This window comes from Notechis scutatus, chromosome 1 (genome assembly GCF_049901735.1).
Source record: "Notechis scutatus isolate UNSWTSFEM ecotype Mainland chromosome 1, rNotScu1.2, whole genome shotgun sequence".
NCBI classification, from domain to species: domain Eukaryota; kingdom Metazoa; phylum Chordata; class Lepidosauria; order Squamata; family Elapidae; genus Notechis; species Notechis scutatus.
In genome coordinates this window covers 196,692,895-196,714,286 of record NC_142009.1, presented here as the reverse complement: position 1 = coordinate 196,714,286, position 21,392 = coordinate 196,692,895, and the positions used below count along the sequence as shown (strand labels likewise).

Here is a 21,392-nt window from a genome sequence, read left to right as displayed (position 1 = left end):
CAGTTTAAGGTTAAAGTTTTGGGATAAAATAAAATATATGTTATATTTAAATATATTTAAAAGGTTAAAGTTTGAGGATGTAACAACAAATAAAATATATGTTAGTAAGCTAAGGAATGTCGGTGTACATAAAATATATGTACATAAAATATATGTACACCGACATTCCTTAGCCTACTAAGATTAAATGTCTCTTACCTTTTTGCTTTATGTTGTGAATGATGACTTTTCCCTGTTCATTAGCTGTCATTACAAATGTGATAACAGATTCGTTTTTCCCATGTAACACACAATGAACCCATTTATCTTCCGTAATATCTGAGAATGAGGAAAAACCCATTTTACAGTTCAGAGAGAAACATATCAGGCAGGTATTCCGAAGATCAAACAATTTCTAACATCAGGTTGCTTTTAACAGGCACTAAGAAGCAAAGCTGGAAATATACTAAAGGGTTTGCAAATAATTGTTCTACTGTTTGAGCAGGGCGGTTTTCTTTTTCTTTTTTGGTTACTCTTTGCACTGATCAGATGAGAAGGTCTAGATGTTGCCAATCTGTGTTGACCATGACGTTGGTCAAGTATGGGAAATTTATTGAATTGGACGTGCTTCTAAGGCAGCTGCAAAAGCTACCAGGGAAATATAACACAGGTAGTCCTTGATTTACAACAGTTCATTTAGTGACCGTTCAAAGTTACAACGGCACTGAAAAAAATGACTTCTGGCCATTGTTTACACTTAATGACCAATGCAGCATCCCCTTGGTCATACGATCAAAATGCACATGGTTAGCAAGTGCCCTGGGCCATGTGATCACCTTAGGTGACCTTCTGACAAGAAATTCAATGGGTAAGCTAGATTCACTTAACGTTTTACTAACTTAACAACTTAACAAATGTGGCAAGAAAGGTCATGAAATGGGATAAAACTAATTTAACAAATGTCTCAGGTAGCTACAGAAATTTTGAGCTCAATTATGGTCGTAAATCGAGGACTAACTGTAATCTTCATTAGAGTAAACATGTTCTCTCTATCTTTTTGCTACTAGTACATCAGAGGTGGTATTCAGCAGGTTCTGACCAGTTCTGGAGAACTGGTAGTGGAAATTTTGAGTAGTTCAGAGAACCGGCAAATACCACCTCTGACTGAAGGTTTTGCAGTATCCTTCCCCTGCCAGGCCCACCAAGCCACTCCCACAAAACCGGTAGTAAGAAAATTTGAATCCCACCACGGTAATACATGATGTTTAAGTGTACAGGGTTGTCCATTATGAAAATACTAATCCTTTTCAAGAGGAATGCCATATTTATTGCTGTCAGAATGCTGATAATTAGCCTCATGTACACATGCCTAATAACTAAAAAGAAATCGTGATAGGAATAAAGCATGCACTTCAAGGTAATACAGATAAAAGTAATGTAAGGTATTCCCAGTTTGGTAATCAATGCTTTCACCTAAATTTCCTCAGACACAGTCCTTTTAATGTTTATTCAAGCGGCTTTAAAAAAGGTGGAATATGCATGAGGGAGCAGACAACATAAATAAGAATGGAATCTGAAAATGTAGACCCCTAGGCCAATACTACCAGAGACTCTCATGTCTCATCAATATAACTCAAAATAATAATAACAAAGTTTCTGTGAAATCTATAGCCGTGTTAGAAAAAGGATTCTACGGGGAGCCACTCTAAATAAAATGATTTGTAAGTTTCACATTGCACCATAGCTTATCTGTATTTTTAAAATATTTGGCATTGTTCTCATTGTCTACCTACATTACATATTTTTTTCAGAAGAAGTTTTCGCCAAAGTTATCAACAGTACAGACGTTTTCTCAAAGTTTAAAACCAGCAGGATATGTTTTTGAAAAAGTGAATAGAAAATAGTTGTTTCCCCCCTCCTTTAAAAAAAAAAAGAGAAAAATAGGTATTTCCCTAGAGAAAGGGACTTTTTAAAAGCTATTCTAAAGACACACACACAAATACACACCCCAGTTTTCTGGAAGAAGTAGCTTCATTGCTTTAGCAATGTCATGCTATCTTTTGTTTGATAACGGATAACAGATAACAGATAATCAGAGTTGGAAGGGACCTTGTAGGTCATCTAGTCCAACCCCGCTACCCAAGCGAGAAATCCTCCACCATTTCTGATAAATGGCAGTCCAATCTCTTCTTGAAAGTCTCAAGTGATGACGCTCCCACAACTTCTGATTGGTTGATCGTTCTCACTGACAGAAAGTTTCTCCTTGTTTCCAGGTTAAATCTCTCCTTGTTCAGTTTCCATCCATTATTCCTTGTCTGGCCTTCAGGTGCCTTGGAAAATAGCTTGACTCCTTCCTCCCTGTGGCAGCCCCTCAAATATTGGAAGACTGCTATCATGTCTCCCCTAGTCCTTCTCTTTACTAGACTAGCCAAGCCCAGTTCCTGCAACTGTTTGTTGTATGTTTTAGCCTCCAGTCCCCTAATCATCCTGGTTGCTCTTCTCTGTACTATTTCTAGAGTCTCAACATCTTTTTTATAATGTGGTGAGCAAAACTGGATGCAGTACTCTAGGTGTGGTCTTACTAAGGCTATATAGAGTGGGATTAGTACTTCCCTTGATCTTGATTGTATCCCTCTGTTAATACAATTTAGGATTGCATTAGCTTTTTTGGCGGCTGCTGGTCTCTTCACACTAGTTCTTTTGTTTATAAATTATGCTGATCCAGTTAAATAGTTTATGCTATCCTATAATAGGTATATAATATGATATGGAGGTCATATAAACCATCACAAGATTATTTTACACCAAGTGGTTTTCTTTTCTCCAAATATTCTCAGGCTCTAAAAATAATGTTTTTGTCACACCCAACATATTTAAACATTTGCATACCAGCACAACAGAATGCGTATATATTTTGGGTTGTTTCCATTTTTGAAAGTATGCTTTGCTACACTCTTAGCAATTTGTGGCAATCAGTTTCAAGTTGCAGTTGGTCTGATTTGGACGTTGCACATTATTGCATCTGTCTGAATTAAAAGTGAGCTCATGTCTGCAAAGTGTGGATATAGCGACTTTGATTGTCTTGCCTGTCACCAACCACTATAGTTACCTTCAATATTCATTCTGGTTACTCATGACCTCACATTGCAGAGAAAAAGTTTTCCTTTTTTCCCTCACCATTTAGATAATTTAGAGAATTATATTTCTTGATTGGCAGCTTAAGGTCATATTTCTCTGGGAATCTCCATTGACATCACTGGTATAAGAACAACTGGTGAATTTAAATTGCGTAATTTGAAATGCCCCTTAAATTGATCTCTCAAGAGAGTGGACAAACATCTAATTTGAAGGTATTGTATTATATACAATATAACAAAGATGTATATTATAAAACACATCTTTCCATATACAACTGTTTCAGGTATCATGGAACACCATTTTTAAGAAGGCTGTCACTAGATAACTTAAAGCGATAGCGGAACATATCACTGGAATCTTTTTGTACACTATAAAACACAGTAGCCTCAGGATATTAAAGCAGTTCAGTGTGTTTGAATTAAGATTTACTGAATGGCTGGCTGCTATGGCTGCTGGCACCAGACTAGACTACTTTAAAAAAAAAAAAAAAAAAAGCATCTATCATGTGAATTGGAACCAAGAAGATCTTTCAATCTGTGTGGTCAGATAAATAGGGTGGCTTACCTCTCCCTATACAAGGCCTCAATGTCCATCTCCCCAGAGGGGAGGCTGACTTAGCTGAGGCTTCCCAGAAAGTCAGCAGAACATGGATAGATTGGAACTTTTTTATTACACAAGAAAGTGAAAGCAGCTGGCAGTTTCAGACTATTAAGGCTACTTCCTATATTTACATCTTCCCTGAGTTCAAAATCTATACTCTCTTCTCATATTTCCCCTTGTGTAACAATGGCTCGCTAGTTAATGTCCCTCCCTGCCTGGTTTAGCTCCTTTGCATTTCTATCTGGGAATCTCTTGCTAGAAATGTAACACTGATGCCAAAGATAACTTCCGAGACAACTTTTAGGTGCCCCAATTGAATAATCCAATGGGGTAGCTAGCCCTGATACTTTGGCTTGGTATTGTGTTTTTGAGGCAGATTCCTTTACTCCTCTAAATTCTTTTAAACAGACAAGCATTGCTTTGTAAATTCTTTCAAACTGCTGTTGTCCTGTGTTCTGATTTCATTCTGTGCATCTTTTAATTTGTATTATTTATTTTGTTCTTCTTAAACTTACAGTACTGGTTTCGACTTTCCCTTTGTGGGAGAGTTTCAACTGTTTAGAAGGCTTGGAAATATATTTCAATAAACTCAGCAAAAGAACAAATAATGACAATTTGCTCTGTTTCCTTTTTCTTTCTCCCTAATACCCAGTTGAATTCTGGTCAACCTGGCACGTTGAGAGGAAATATTTAATGTTTGAAATGTAGAAATAAAATCTGCCAGGAAAGACAGATTGAGAAGGGAGGAAGAGCAAGTCAGAGTAGATGTAATAACTTCTTTGTCATCTTTCATGTTGAAGTGAGTTTTCTGTGAACATCTCCCTTTAGTATAATTCAGCTTTGCAACCAAGAATGTTCATGGCACAGAGATAGGGGGGAAAAACCAGGACCAAACTGATTATTAGGAAGTGTAGGGCAACTACCGTACTTCATGCAAATGTATACTGAACACAGTTACTGATTCTTATTATCTTTTCAACTATTCAACTGCATTTAGTATGCAGTCCATCCTTGGATATCTATTCCTCCTATGTTGTCTCAGGTGTGAAGGACACTATCTTATCTTATCTTATCTTATCTTATCTTATCTTATCTTATCTTATCTTATCTTATCTTATCTTATCTTATCTTATCTTATCATCTTCATAGTTAATTAAAAAAAATCCTCAGTTGTCAGTCTTGAGATCTTTTGTACACAGACTGAAGAGAATAGGCAGCCTTGTAGCCATTGCATCTTCACTTTCATTGTGATAAATGGCAAATAAATCACAGAACATCAACAGACAAGCAAATGCAACATCGCAGTCCTGAGCCTGAGTAGCTTTAGCCTAATGCTATTGAAAAATGTTCCACGAGGGACAATTGAAAATATATGTATAATCACATATCCTATGTATGCAACACACACACACACACACACACACACACACACACACCATGCAAGCAGCAAGACCTAGTAAACTGATTGCTACAACTAACAATAGCCAAGCAATGAATTAAAGTACAGACCTTCATCATGACTGATCACTGCGTCAACCAATTTACATTTTTCAGCGCAGTCTTCCTGATGCAGTAGATAACATTCCACACAGCTCCTGAGAAAAATGGTGCAATGATTTATCAATCTGCTTTGCATTAAGAATCAAGGAATATAATATAATATAAGGAATGAGACAAAGGTACAATAAAGAATGGACAAAAGATACAAATATAATGACTCAAATTAAGATGATTAATTAAGATAGAATTAAAAAGAGTGAAATATGAGGAGAAGTTAATATAGAAGATTTAGAATGGTAAATAAAATAAGTAATGATATGTAATATGAGCATGAATACAGTGGAAGTCCATGAAGAAAGAGATACCTGGGTCCAAGTTACTTTCCAAAAAGATTTTTTTTTATGTTTTGTGTGTTTTGTATATATGTGGTTTTTTTTTTTGGGAGAATTAATGAAACCTTGCAGAAATATAGAATGAGAATAATGGTAACTAAGTCAGAAAGAAATAGATGAAATAATAATAATAAAATGGAATAAGAGTAAAGAGAAATAAAGAGAAAATGGCTAAGAGGTTTTTGTATGTTTATATGGAAATGGTTTAAAACAGAATTATAGTTCATCTGACTTGTTAAATTTATAATGGAAAAAGGTTTAAATATGTAATGGATAATGATGACTTGTGTGTTTTGAAAATTAATAAAACTTGTTTTAAAAAAAAAAGAATCAAAAGAGAATATATATACAGTCGCCATTTTTTAAGTACCGTGTGAAAGTTCTGCAATACTGAATAAGTAATTATCAGCATTTAGCATGTACCACACAGAAAAGGAAAGGGAAAAAAATTCTGGTGGTAAAAATAACCCTTACTCCTTTTCTCTCTCTGGATGCTCACCAAATTAAAAAAAAAAAAGCTTCTCACGGGAACCAGAATTATCTTGGTTATCTTTGCTCATAACAGTGATGAGCAAGTTTTATGAGTGCAGACACTGGACACTGGAGGGGAGTAGAGATTCTAAGAAGAAGAATAAAAATGCAAGTCTTCCTTTGTGTTGATTAATTTGGATTTACCAAATGATATGAACTGTCATAACTTTGGAAATGTCAAAGGAAATTGTTGAAGAATGGAGCCCCAATTTAGTAACCACAGTGTCAAAAGTGTCAGTAACGATATCTGATTCAATGGGTAAATTCTGTTCAAAAGATGGTAATGAAGGAATGACAGATGTAGAGCTAATTTTGCTTGACAAGATGGACAAAGTATGGAAGGTGGACATATAAATAACAGACCAAGAAAACGATTTCGAAAAAAATGTTTTATTGGATATACAAAAGAAATTGGCTGAAGTTTTGAAAATGAAAGCAAGAATACAAATGATAAACAAAAAGGGTGAAAATGTTTTCTTATTGGATCTAGAAAGAGGCTTATTAAATCCTTGAAGAAGTCTGTATGATGGGATAAAGAACTGAAAAGAAATAAAATTCTACAACAATATTTGAATGAACTAATGATTACGTTGGTTAAAAGTAAATGGAAAGAATGTAAAGTTGGTTTATTTGAAAAGGATACAATAAGGCTTTCTCTGTTTGCAAAGTTTTGTCGATTCTCTACAGACATTTTACTGACGCCAGGATTCAAAAGTTGATGTTTTATGGATTTATTCTATAGATAAGGGATGGGATATGGGGTGAAGAAATACCTGTTAGTAATACCTTATAGATAGAGAATGGAGAGTTGCTGAATTTGCCTATTATATACAGTATTTCTTTTCTTTTTTTCTTCCACCTTTTCTTGTCCCTTACTATTGTTTTTTCTTTAATTTAGTTTGTATTAGCTTTTAATACTGAAGTCTAAATCTTTAATAGAAAATTATACACCAGTCACAGCTGTGTCAGTAAGTTATTGGTCAAGGAAGCATGCCAGACTTTATTTAGATTCAGTAGAAGAGGGGAAAGACTATTTAAAAAATGGAACAGCTTAAAATGATTTTAACCTTCTACAGCAAGGGTGTCAAACTCAAGACTGCGGGGTGCTTAGATCTGGACCACCCTGGAAACAGCAAAGGACTGGCTCACGTGGCCTCTGTCAGTCAAAATGGAGCTTGGGAAGGCCACAGGCGGCCCTCCTGAGCTCTGTTTTTGCTGACAGAGGATTGCAGGAGGCTGTTGCAGCTGAAAACAGAGCTCAGGAGCCTGTTTTTGCTGGCAGAGCGCTTGGGCACCCCCGGCACAAATGACATCGTGCTAGCCATGCACACCCTGGCCACGCCCCCCGCCCCAAGGTCAAACACAACCTTGATATGGCCCTCAATTAAATCAAGTTTGACACCCCTGTTCTACAGTGTGAGCTGGGGATGAGAAGAAGGCAATTTCATGAGAACACGACAGAAAAAAACCCAATAACCATGGCACATTTGGCTTTGGTGCAGAGTAAAGAAGAAGTTTGATATCTTAGAAGTTAAAATTTATCTCTGCCTATCATCTATCTATCATCTATCTATTTATCTGTTTTATGGATTGGTACACTACATGATTTTCAGATGTGTAAATCAGCTGAATTATTTGAGCAGTAATCAAAATCCCTGAACTGATTCAACACTCGTACAGGCTGGTCAGAAAGTTTAATTGATGAGCAAACTGTGGCTGGAGCCAAGCCTGAGCTTTCTGGTTGAAAAAAAAATAAAAAGAACAGAAAGTGGGCCAAAGTTTTTCTCCCACAGCCAGTCCCAGCAATGACTAACAGTAGTATCGGCTGGAGGTCAAAGAGGGCAGCACAATCCTCTCACTTCTACAACGTTTCACTTGTATACCACCCCGAGTCACTCCGTGAGGGAGATGGGAGGTTTCTAAATGTGATGTATAAATAAATAAACTATCAGCAGCTGTACTAGCAAATGTGCCTCACAAACCTGGCTGATTGTAACCTGCCTGGAAAACATCCTGATGTCTGGCATTGCCATTATTTTGCAAACGAAGCTACAACATTGTAGTAGCATCGGCTGGTGTTTAGCAATATGGTTGAGATGTAAAATGAGTAGTTGGAATTTGTCTGTGGCTTTGATTTAACAACTGCATTTATTTATAAAACAGCTGCCAGGCAACTTCCTCTCAGCTTGAACAGAAATAAATATCTGAAATTGTATCAGGAAATGCTCCCATGCTTCCGGATGTTTGAGGGGAAAAACAGCTTGGTTGTAGGTGGAGAATGTAAAGTTCAGATAGATTTAAGAGGTCCAGCCTGATTTTTAATTATTCTGATTTTGGCAAATTGGAAATACAGTACAAACTTTCCTGCAAATGTACCCAGAGAATAAGAAAGCTGACAAGGAATCAAGGAGGACCCAGGTTCAGTTCCTCACACTTCATTGAGGAAAAAGATCAAGGGAAATCAGTAATAACAATTAGATCATGGGTGTAACTAGCAAACAAATTGCTAACATAGAGAACATGAGTCAAAAAGAGGGCTGTGAAACTATTTATAAACTGTTTCAACTCCTAACCTCAAAACGACGCTACAGAGCACTACACACCAGAACAAGTAGACACAAGAATAGTTTTCCCCCAAATGCCATCACTCTGCTAAACAAATAATTCCCTCAACACTGTCCAACTATTTACAAAGTCTGCACTACTATTACTATTAATCTTCCCATCCTTCCTTTCATCCATCCTCTCCCACTTGTGACTGTATAACTGTAACTTTGTTGCTTAAAACCTTACGATTTTTATTGACTGTTTCCTAGTATGATTTGATTGCTTATTGTACTCTATGACTATTTATTAAGTGTTGTACTTTATGATTCTTTACTACTGTATCTTTTCTTTTATGTACACTGAGAGCATATGCACCAAGACAAATTCCTTGTGTGTCTAATCATACTTGGCCAATAAAGAATTCTATTCTATTCTATTCTATTCTATTCTATTCTATTCTATTCTATTCTATTCTATTCTATTCTATTCTATTCTATTCTATTCTATTCTACTCTACTCTACTCTACTCTACTCTACTCTACTCTACTCTACTCTACTCTATTACTAACCAGGGGTGGGATTCTACCAGTTCGCACCTACCAGGGGTGGGATTCTACCAGTTCGAACCGGTTGTTAACATTCTAAGCAGTTCGGAGAACTGGTTGTTAGAAGAAATTACTGGCCTAATCCTGTAAGGAAGGCAGGAAGGAAACATTCTGGTGTTGCTTACAGAAACTGCCTCTCCGTTGACCCTTATTACATTCTTGGCAGGACTAGACTTCCTGTCTCAGGAATGTCTCTGGAGTTTTTTTCCTCTCCTTTACTGGTACTTTGCTTGAGTGGAGTGACCATTCAAAGTTACAATGGCACTGAAAAAAGTGACTTATGACCATTTTTCACACTTACGACTGTTGCAGCATCCCCACAGTCACGAGAGGCCAGAGGAGGAGATCCATGCCTCGATGTGAGTGATATTGAGTTGGCCACACCCAGCCAATAACATGACCACCAACCCATGTCCACCCAGTCACATGACCACCAAGACACACCCACCACCTAAGCCACGCCCACAGAACCCCTGTTACTAACCCTTTTCCTAGTTCAGAGCAACAATAAAATGAAGTTTTTAAAGAGCAACTGAAGGAAGAAAATACTGTAGGGCTGCTTAAAGAGGAAGGTTAAAATATCCTCCACTGATGCCATCATCTTATAAAAGAGAATAGACCTCTGGTGACATGGGACAAAGCAACAACTGAATGAGCCTTTCTGAAGTCTGCTTTGGGCCACAGACTATAGCAGATTGGCCCATATACCCCATTCATTTCACTGCCACTTGTCTCTTAGAGAGTGGCTTCTAATTTGGTCTAAGTTTTGAACTTCTTTTGCAGCCATTTGTCACCCCAACCTGCTTTGCAGGGTCCTCAGAATTAAGTGACTGGGCACCTGCCTATTGCTGGAGAAAGTGCAGGTAGGGAAGATCTCATGGAGGAAGATAAGTAGGAGGGGTTGGCTGGCTCCTCCTCTGACCTCAAGCGTCTGGTCTTCTTGGGTTGCCTTTGTTTCTTATTAGAAAGTCTGCAAAGGGAGAGGAAGCCAATCCCAGTATGAGAAAAAAAGCAAAAAACCCCTGTTCTCCAGCCATATTTTTCAGGCTGAGAATTATACATGATTAGCATATCAAAGTCGAAATTCAAAGAGTGGAAGATTAAAAATTACAGTTTAACAACCATATTTGGAAGGTCTCTAGTACTTGCTGTACAATCAAGGCTTCGATGGGTGTATATGGGCCTGGGGAGGTAGGTTGTAGTGTTTTACTTCTCATTTTCTGACACAATACTTATGCATTATTGGACATTTGCACTACTGATAACCAACCTTATTGGAATTTCTCAGATTATAGATTACAGCATCCTTTCAGGGTGAAATCACCCTGATTGAAACAAAATAAATCTCGGCATAAAAAGATATAAATAAAAACAAATATACTAAATTTTCAGGTAAGAGAGCATGTAGAATAATGAAAGGAATACAAAATGTATTAGGATTTGATGGAATAGGAAAAATACAATTACCAATATAGACACTGAAGAGTATTCAGTTCCTCTGAAAACCTATTGTACATTCAGATATGTCTATGTATGTGTGTGTGTGTGTGTGGGGGGGAAATAAGCTTTTCAAACCATATTCAAAGAAACAGCTTACCGTTTAGAGTTGCAAGGATCATCATATGTAGGGTATTTTTCACAGACATTGCCTGAAACCCCAGGATTTGTGCATACACATTTTCCACACACGCATTTGCCTCTCCCACTGCAGATGACGCCATCATTAGAAATGCAACTCTCGGTATCCGTGGTACAGTTGCAGTATTCACCTATCCAGCCAGGGTGGCAACTGCATTGACCACAGGCACAGTCCCCATTGCCTAAGAAAAAATATGGAAGTCAACCCTACTTCAATAATGCTTCTATTCATTGCCTTTCCTTCTTAATTCTTGAAAATTGCTAGCAATCCTCTGTAGAATGTTGTGTCAAGGCATTATTACATATTATTGGAAATAAATTTTCCAACTAGGAACATATTAAAGTTATCAGCTAGATAGGAAGGTAAGTAGATAAATAAAATAGATGATAGATAGACAGACAGAAGATACATAGATGATAGATATATAGATTAGATGATAGATAGGTAGATAGATAGATGATAGATAGATAGAAGAGATAGATAGAGATATAGACAGATAGAGAAATAGAGAAATACATGATAGAAAATAGAAGAGATGATATAGATGATAGATAGATAGATGATAGATAAAAGAGAAGAGAGAGAAGAGAGAAATAGATGTGATAGATACATAGACAGACAGACAGGCACACAGATAGATAGATAGATCTCCTAAGATATTGAGTCACAGAATGAAAATAAAATGGAACTGTTTATTCCACACAGAGAACTCATCATGTTTCATTGCCTCACTGAAACAGTCTTTCACAATATTTTGCCTTCCAAACATCATTGGCTAATTTAGCAATTCTAACAGTATAGAGGGAATTATATTTCAGCCCATCTACCAACCTCCGGTACATCTGTCTTTGGTGCTAGCTAAGATCTTTTCCAAAGCTTACAGACCAACTCATATGACTGCTTATTCAGAATAATGAAATTGAGCACTCCAACCTTCAGAGAACTACAGATCTTCCAAAAGAAATCTGCACCAATGATTTTGTTTCTTGTGGTGTAGTTGTGTAACATTACCAGCAGAGTGCCACAAGAGTAATGTGTTTGAAGGTACTATGAGAAAAGAGGACATTAAGGTTCAATCCTTAATCCTCCATTCAGCTACCGTATCCAAATATATTTTGCAAATTCCTTAGCAGTGCACAAATTCATTTAATATTCTCTTCCCAATGACCTTTTATCCCTCCTGCATTTTAATTCCTCCCCTTGGAAAAGATTTGAATACAGTGTTCAATCACTGTAATGACAGTATATTCCTATCAATTCCACAGAAATATGGGTGTATTATTATTTTGCTGTAATGTGAGCTCCTATATCTGTTTATCCAGATATGAGTTTTGCTAGTTTCTATGCAGTTTATTTACAGGCAGGTGAAGGGAGACTAAATTTAGAAAAGCTTCCTTAAGAATATAAATGAAACAATACTTCATGGTTTCTAATAGAAAAAAAAAACATTAACCCATTGTATATTAGAAGGTTTAGATATTTGACTGCTACACCTCATGCACAATAAAACAAGAACTCCTGATCCACCTGGAAATGTTTAAAAGCAAAATGAAGAAGTATATTTCTTGAGTTTTTAAAAATTGTATTATAATGCAAAAGAAATTCAATGAGAAATTTCATAGTGGCCCTTCCACAAACATACACTTATTAACAGAATGATTTAATAAATCTTTATTTAGTGGACTGTATGGTAGAATAGCCTAAGTTTCCATCTGTGTCTGGAAATCCCCAAATGACCAAAAAAAGATGCATCTGGAGGAGTCCAGATGAGATTTACATTTACAGTTAAATTGGGTTACACTTACATCAAATTAGGTTAATTGTTTAGTGATGTATATAAATGAGTGTGAATGATATATTTTCTGATTATCAGGCCTTTCAGAAACATGAACCCCCATTCTCTGAAAAAAATCCATTAAATCAAGCCTGTCCTCTGCATGTCAACACAATACACACAATTGCATGAGACTGAGTACATAATACAGGTAGTCCTTGACTTACAAAATTCATTTAGTGATTGTTCCAAGTTACAACAACACTGGAAAAAGTGACTTATGATATGTTTTTCCCATCTGTTGCAGCATCCCCCATGGTCACATGATCAAAATTCAAACCCTTGGCAACTGACTTACATTTAGCAACAGAAATTTCGCACTCAGTTGTGGTGGTAGGTTGAGGACTACCTATATATACACACACACTTTCAATGCTTTACTGTATCCTTACTATGTAGTTAGAAGGAAAATACAATTTAGAGCAGACTTACCTCCACAGACCAGCCCTCTGAATCTGCCACAAGAGAAATCATCACATTCACAGTATGGCCCATATATATTTCCATATGCTGAAAGGTGGCAAATACATTGTCCACAATAGCAGTCGCCTCTTCCGCTGCACAGGATCTGCTCAGGGAAACTTTTGCAGGACTCTGTAGTCAGTGCATCTTTTTCACTACATTTACAGTCTGGACCCATGTAGCCAGGGTTACACACACATACTCCACACTCGAAAGAACCATTCCCATAGTTACACTTGGAGTTATTCACCTCCGCTTCCTTCTGACAATGACAGCTGCATTCGGGCTGGATCTCAATCTCCAACGCTTCATTTAGACCAGTGGCCTTGATTAGGACTTTCCTTCTCCTTTCCCCACAAGCTGAAGGGCTTAAACTTAAAGTCACATTGAAAGTGACCTAAAGAAGAGAGCAGAAAAAAAAACCACCCATGTGAATGACACTCTTCATCATTTTAGCATACAAAGCACAAAGTAAAGATTCAAATGAAAACTAACTTGGAAATATTTACTGCATCACTTTGTGAAATATATAGGGTAGATATGTTTGACGTACTGTTTTATAGCATAAAATCTCAGAGCCGAGAAGTTGGAAGCCGGATGAAGGCAATTCTTCCTGTGTCGCTCCCAACAAAATAACATCGATGTGTCCAGTGGTGGGATTCAATTTTTTTTACTACCAGTTCTATGGGCGTGGCTTGGTGGGTGTGGCAGGAGAAGGTTAGTGTAAAATCTCCAATCAGAGGTGGGATTTGCTGGTTCTCCGAACTACTCAAAATTTCCACTACCAGTTCTCCAGAACTGGTCAGAACCTGCTGAATACCACCTCTGGATGCGTCTCCAGGAATTGAGATCAACTCAGGGACCTATTTACCTTCATTAGAATCTTTCTGGATAAAGTATGAAGTGTTTTGAATATATGGACATAAACCACAGGTTGGTCTGGCATAGGAGACTTGTGCATATGATGAAGTGCAGTCCATGAAAATTTATGCCTTTTAATAAAATTTCTTGGTTGTAAATAAATAGTGCTACCAGAGTCCTGAATTTAGGTGACCTTATGCAGGCAAACTGAATTCCTGCTTTGCTTCAATGAAACTTCAAGCAAAGCTACAAGCCAACTGTCTCCCTGCCCCATTTCCAAGCAGTGGGGAATTTCCATTTTAGTAAAAAAAAAAAAATGGATTTTGCATATGCAAAGAAACCACATTTCTTGAAGAGACGAATCAAGGTAGAATAGTCCCACCTCAAGTTTCTGGGTGCATGAGCACCACCAAGTCAAGCAAAACATTGAGGCAGTGGTCACCTGTTTAATGCACCCTCAAATCTCACAGTCCAGGATGCTTTTCAAATGTTCCCTGTTGGGAAAGCAGCATAGTGACAGGTTTTTTATCAAGTTAACATGGAAGAGATCCTTTAAACCCATGGTTTTTGCCTGTCTGGTGGGAGCTGGCAGAATTGATCAGCTCCTGGTCTCCTTAATTGAACAATGCTATCTATCAAGACCTAGCAAGCAAGTCTTCTCTGTTGTGGTACTTGCCCTCTGAAATGAGAACCAGCAGAGATTCATAAGAAGCCCACTCTGATAGTATTTCAGAAGGCCTTGAAAACTTGGCTGTTCTCCCAGGCAGGGTGGGTGTGGCTGCTCTGGTTAAACGTGTTTCAGTGAACATAGGTTATTGTTCAGGCATGCAATCCTTTTTCTTTAATACTGTGATGTATATTTGCTATGTTGTTGTTTGATTTAAATTGTGAGCTGCTCAGAGTTATCTTGGAGTCAAGTGGTGCCTAAATCTAGTCAAATAAACACAAATAAACCTTTCATCCAAAGGGAAATGGCTGTTCTCCACCATGATGTCCTAGGTGATTTGCAAGGAGCAGCTGACTAGCAGGTAATCTGTCCTGTTCCCTCTTCTTACAGACCATATGATCATTATAAAGGGGGATCCATGTGGTATAATGGTAAAGGCACTAGATCAGGATTGGGGAGACTGGGCTCTAGCTCAGGGGTGTCAAACTCGCAGGCCGGGGGCGCCATGGTCTGGCCACCCCCACCCCCAGTTTAGCAAAGGGGGGGGGAAGTCTCGATATGTCACGTGACAACAACATGATGTCGTGAGTTTGACCCCCGTGCTCTCGCCTGTTCTCAACCATGGAAGCCCAAGGGTTGACTATGGACTAGTCACTATGTCCCAGACCTAATCCATCCTCCCTTATAGAGTTGATGTTCTCAGGGGGGAAAGGAGCATCACACATATTGACTTGAGCTCTAGGAGGAAAAATGCAAGCCATAGAAGAAGCACCGAGCTTGCCAACTAATGGCTTGCTTCAGTGACAATGTATTTCAATATCTCAATATCTCTTGACCACTAATTTATACCAATTGGGAGTCCATATTAAGATTGGGATGAAAGGCAATTTGTAGTTCTCCAGAAGTTGTAGAACTTTGGTGCCTAGCAATCCTGTTCAAGATAGCCAATGGAAAGGAATCCTGGGAGTTGTAAGTTTACCAATGCTCAGCGGGTCACAGGTTTATGCCAAATCTCATTCAGGGATCCCAACTGTAATTGACTTTGCAATGGGAAATTACATTGATGAAATCATAATCTACTTACCTGTTCTCCAACTTTAATATGAGAGCATTTCTTCTGGTGTGGAAAGGCAGAGCCATGGCTGCAGATGGCAGTAAGGTCAAGTTTTAATCCATCTGTGTCTCCCAGCACCTCCAGCTCTATCTCAGACCTGAGTGACTTAAAGACACAATAGTCAATACCATGTCATTGGAAAAGTAATGCCTTATAATTGTATAACCGATAGCATCCTTCCTGGATCCGAAGATTGGGTCTGCCAGATCTTCTCTAAGAAAGGAAGCTCAAAGTTGCTGCCAGTGAGGCAGCATATAAATGTAATAAGTTATTTATTATTAAAATTATAATTATTAAATATGGAGCAGTAAGAGCTTATGGGAGACAGGGGCTTTTCAGAGGTGGCACCCTAGGAGATTCTGCTTAGAGAAGCTCAACTGCACATAGTTTGGACAACAATCAATTTAATAGCATCTCCAGGTATTTTATTACCATTCAATTTTTTTTTTGGATTCAGTGATTTGTGTTTTTAAGCCATATTTTCTTTTTATTTTCTGTTTTTTTCCCCTTTCAAATAGTTTTATTTATAGTGATGAGTTGCCATTGTTATAGTCTGGTCTATAGCCTCTGATAAAGTACTGTATGTACATATATAGCTACAGTGAAAATGAAAATATTCTCCAATATTCATCCTAAAATGTATAAACCTCAGAAAAACTGTCAATACTTATAGCAGTCTTCTTGATATCCTCCAGATGTGTTGGACTACAAATTCTATTACCCACAAGCTGCATTACCATTTGGAGGGCAAAAAGGTTGAGAAAGGCTGCTTAGGTATGCGAGTATGTGAAAAAGTGGATGGTTTCACAAACTGTATTAAGCCTAAATATGGCTTATTTGGTAAAGGGCAATGTGAGAACTTATTGTTTTTGTAAACCATATTTTATGTGTCCTTTGTGTGAATGTCACCAATTCTGATTTATTCAACAAAGCAGAAGTAGAATGCATTGGCATACTTTTGAACATTAACTGCTTAGTAAAAAGAAATGTTGGAGTAGCAGTCTTGCTCTTTTTAATAACTTGATTTTCTACCAGTCTGTATGTTATATAGGGTAAACTTGGAATAGTTTAAAGACATCAAACACTTGATTAGTATTCTTTACAATTTTTTTTTAATTTCTCAAGGCATGTACTTATATGCTTGCTAAAACCTATGACTCAGATTGGAAGGGAATATGAGAAGACCATACAACAAATATTTTGACAATTCAGACTTCCCTCCTGTGCTTATTTGAAAGGTCAACGCATCTGTGAATAATAACCTTTTGAATTTCTGCCACAATTTTAAAATGCTTCCATCATTGGAGCAATTTTAAAATGGAAACCCCTAATCACTTTTAAAGAACTTTAAGTGAATTCTCTTTTTGAGTGCAAAGGACAATTGTGATTGCATTTTTAGAAAATGAGGCATAATGTGACATTACTGTTATGTTGGTGGGGGAGTGTCACCATATTTTTAATAGTTTTAAAATATGAAACTTGGTGAAGTGGAGGGGAATTACTTAGTCCATTAAGAATGGATGATTGCCTGATGTATTAACAATGATTTGCCAACTTGGGTTGTGGCTTCATGAATCATTCCCCTCCCCTCCCTTTCACATAGTGATGGAAAACTCCGTTGAAATTATGATATTTTTTACTATCAATAGCCATAGAATTGGCCTATGAAAATGAATTCATTTAACTGAATTTGGCTCAGTTCTGTAAGATAAAGAGTCAACCTTTGCTCTGTATAGTCTGTTCTATTACTTAATACGAGGGATGTAAAATGTATTATTTTGAAAATAGAATATTCTGAGAAAGATGAGATTCAATTTTGCTTCCAGATTATACTGTTCTGGTTGTTCTAGGATGGTCCAACAATTTTTTGGAAGTAAATCTTCTAAAATATAAAGTAGTTGATAGTGTTTCAGGGCCAGACCACATCCAAACCACGAGCTCAAAAAAAGAAAAGAAAAGAAAAGAAAAAAGGTCCACAAACTGCCAGACCACCCTCAGATTGGTACAGTATATCCCAAAGAAAAGCAGAAAATTCAGCCAGTCTCTAAAATCTGACATTTTTGAAACACCCGTATTTAACAACTCATACCATCAGGAAATCCTTCCTAATATTCAGCCTGGATCTGTTTCCTTCTGCTTTCAACCAACTGGTCTAAAACATATTTTTAAAAAGACTGGGCTGAAGCAGTCATAAGAGAAATGTGTAGTGTAGAAAGAGCATTAGAAACTTATTGCTGTGCAAATAAAACTGTATTAGTGGAGCTTCTGGCTAAAATCACATATGCTGAGAAAGGAGTCTCTTTTTTTTCCCAACCATAATCTCTGAAACGAGCCATAGTGATTTATGCTTGTAATCTATATTTTATAGTTTCTATGAGTTTGTCTGAGTTTTTTATTTGCTAATGAAACATTGGACATAACCAATACTTCAGAGAGAGAAGAATGCGATGACCAAATTAATTTATTTCCATCAAATTACAAAAATATGAAAATTTACTAGTATTATTTTATTTATTTTATTTATATGCCACCCATTTTTCCGATAAGGCAACTCTTGTTCATTTTACATACCTTATACGCTTCTACAATCAATTGAAGAACATTTCCAGAATCATGCTGTAGTGTTCCAACAGTAGCTCCAGGAATAAGATCTGCATATTGCTGCAAAACAGAATTATAACCTTCCCTCAGGAAAAAGAAATCAAATGTATAAGGTCACCTGATAGATGGTAAAAAATATATGTACCAATAAATGAAGGGACCAACTCTGATATTTTTACCTGATACATATTTATTTCCAAAGTTAAAATACAAAATAAAATTTAAAAAAGGAAAAAGAGAGTAGATAACAACAAAAAAGTGTATAAAAAGAATGTCAATCATGCACGTAAAATATTTTCCCTGGTTGAATACTGATAAATATGCTTCATCAATAATAATTATTTCCCTCCTTGCAAAGCAAGTTCACAATTTATAACCTTCTACCTCTATATTTGCAAAATTGCTACATAACAATAAAAAATGCCGCAAGGGTAGAAATCTATTATTGTGGGAAGCCCCCCCCCACAAAGAATGAAATATTTTAAGGAATATTAAAAAGGCAAGATATTATATTTCCCTAAATGAGAAATGGAAACATGTTTTTTAGAGACAGGAAGCAGACTCACTCTTAATAGCTCCCCTCAGCAGATATTTTGTGCCTATTAAGAAAGACTGCCAGCCTATCTACAAAACAAAAGACCTTTAGCTTCAGGATGATGGGATTATCCTTCAGGACATAATAGGATTAACCCACTACCATTTAGCAGAAGACACAGAGCTCACTACATTGCACAATTTCCTAAGGGTATTTCAGCCATTGCATCATCTCAGAATTTCAACCAAACTTGGGAGCTCAGACAAACTCCTAGGATTTGTACTTTGTCTATAGAGCCAGCTATGACCCCTACATAACCCCTGAATGGCCTCATGGGAATCTGTTAACAGTCAATAAAATACATGTTCTTGCACAGGAACAGGAAGTTAAAGTGCAGAGTTGAGAGTTGGGAGGTTTATACCTCCTCTTAGGCTTTCTAAGAGGAGGTATAAACCCCCCAACTCTCAACTCCATGTGGTCAGCTGCCCAGGAGCCACATGTGGTTCTGTTTCATCATTAAACTAAGGCTGTAAGATTGCATCTACTTTTCTTGAAGTTTCACTGACCTCAACAGGAATTCCTTCCATACAGATGTGGATAGGAATGTACTGTAAGCCACACATGGCATTATTAATGAGGCATATATGGTTTGACAGTTTTATCTGAAAGGCGTTCAGGGCATGATTGAACACTAAGGGAAATTCAGTCCATTCAAGAAATGAAAGGCTGAGGGTGGGTGGAGAATGGATGGACAAGTTCTTAGATAAGGACTTTCTGGCTTTCTCCGTATATTATTTAATCTTGAGAGAGTTACCACTCACTGATCAAACAATCACATTTTCTTTAGAACTCTACATCCTTTGCTATCTCTCTGTACTTCCATATTATACGAACACTTTTTCACATTGCATTATTTTTATTGTCATGTCAGAGTTCCCAGGTGTTTTTGTTTGTTCCCCAAGAACATGAAATCGGATTTTGTCATGTTCAGAACTTCCCTTTTTAAAATAAAATCCCTGCTGTTTTTGTGTTTTGTTTTCTAACATTGAGGGTGGAATTAGATTTAGTACCTGCATACGTGCTAAATTTATCCTACTTCAATGAGATTAGGATTCTGAATCTAATAACATTTCTGATTAGAACGTTGAATGTTTTGTTTTGTTTTTGGTTACCATCCATCCCTTTCATCTTAATATTCATTTATTTGACTTAGAAGGCCATTCAACTCTTTATGCCCCTCTGTGTTGTATAACATTTTAAAAAGTAAGAAGAACTTTGGCTGAAATACACAGTTTTTGTGCAAATGTTGCCTCTGCTTCTTCAGCTCCCCATTGCCAGTGACTTTCACCTACTCCTGTTTTCAAGCCAGTTGAGAACAAAGCTATGATACAATGCCTTGTGAGCCAATCAACTGTTCTGCAGCTAGCAGCACAACTCAGTGGCAGCAATGGAACTGGCAGACCTGCTTTTAAAGCATTTACTAGCACACTGCTGACTTCAGGAGTTCAGGAATGTGCAGGGTCCACATCAATCCAATGTACTCTCCTCAATGTAAAAAAAAAAAAAAAAGCCCACCAAAATTTTTGATGAACACCAGAAGACAGGCACTAACTAAATAATGTACTACTGGAGCCAGATAGGGTGTCATAACCAAGCACCCCCACCAAGGGATATTATAGAAACCTCCACAATGTCTAAGCTGGCTGGGTCACTAGCTGAAATAGAAAATCATGTTGTGCTGAGCTGTACCAGCCTTGGTGTTGGTTCCTTAATCTAGTTATCCACCAGGATAGTAGCCTTTGCCACAACTCAACTGGGACAGGGCTGTGGCCAGTGCTGCCAAATCGTTTGGAGTTTCCAAAATTTCAGTTCAGCCTCAGCAATTCTTGAACTTCAGGCAACAAACAATATGGCGCAACTTCAAATAACCTCAGTCCCCTCACCTGAGAGACCATCTCGAAAGGATGAGACCATCTAAGAAGGATGTGAAAAGGTTTAGAGATCTTACCTGATATAAATTAACTTGTTCCTTGGTGACTGCAAAAATTAACAGAATGTTGTTTTGCACAATCTTCTCTATCAATTGTCCTAAACTTGGGTATTCCTGAGAAAATCAAAGAAGAAAAATGATCTTTACATCAATTTTAAATTCAGAAATAACTTACTGGTGCATGGTAAGCACCTGGACAGTGTCAGATGAAAGGCTCACATATTGGGTGCAGAGAGGGCACAGTAGGTTAATCAAAGCATGGATCCTCCATAATGCCTTCTTTCACCTTGCTAGAAGAAAGATACTAGCCCTGGAATTAAACAAAGGCTGCTCTTCCTTTATGAAAAATGTAAACTCATGTTTAAGAAAAGCAGAATCTAATCCTTTTGGAAAAACA

General features: G+C 37.3%; 1 protein-coding gene across 4 annotated transcripts in view; it reads right to left on the bottom strand.

Moving 5' to 3' along the window:
• Nucleotides 1–21,392, bottom strand: part of ITGB6 (integrin subunit beta 6) — a 92,989-nt gene that overhangs the window by 11,189 nt on the left and 60,408 nt on the right. For all 4 annotated transcript variants that reach the window (XM_087949871.1, XM_026674426.2, XM_087949870.1 and 1 more), the window contains 7 exons: nucleotides 21,014–21,109; nucleotides 18,441–18,530; nucleotides 15,840–15,974; nucleotides 13,198–13,624; nucleotides 10,890–11,112; nucleotides 5,227–5,312; nucleotides 199–318 (listed from right to left, as the gene is read on the bottom strand). In XM_087949871.1, the coding sequence (XP_087805997.1) occupies nucleotides 199–318; nucleotides 5,227–5,312; nucleotides 10,890–11,112; nucleotides 13,198–13,624; nucleotides 15,840–15,974; nucleotides 18,441–18,530; nucleotides 21,014–21,109 (1,177 nt within the window). The remainder of the gene's footprint in view (nucleotides 1–198; nucleotides 319–5,226; nucleotides 5,313–10,889; nucleotides 11,113–13,197; nucleotides 13,625–15,839; nucleotides 15,975–18,440; nucleotides 18,531–21,013; nucleotides 21,110–21,392) is intronic.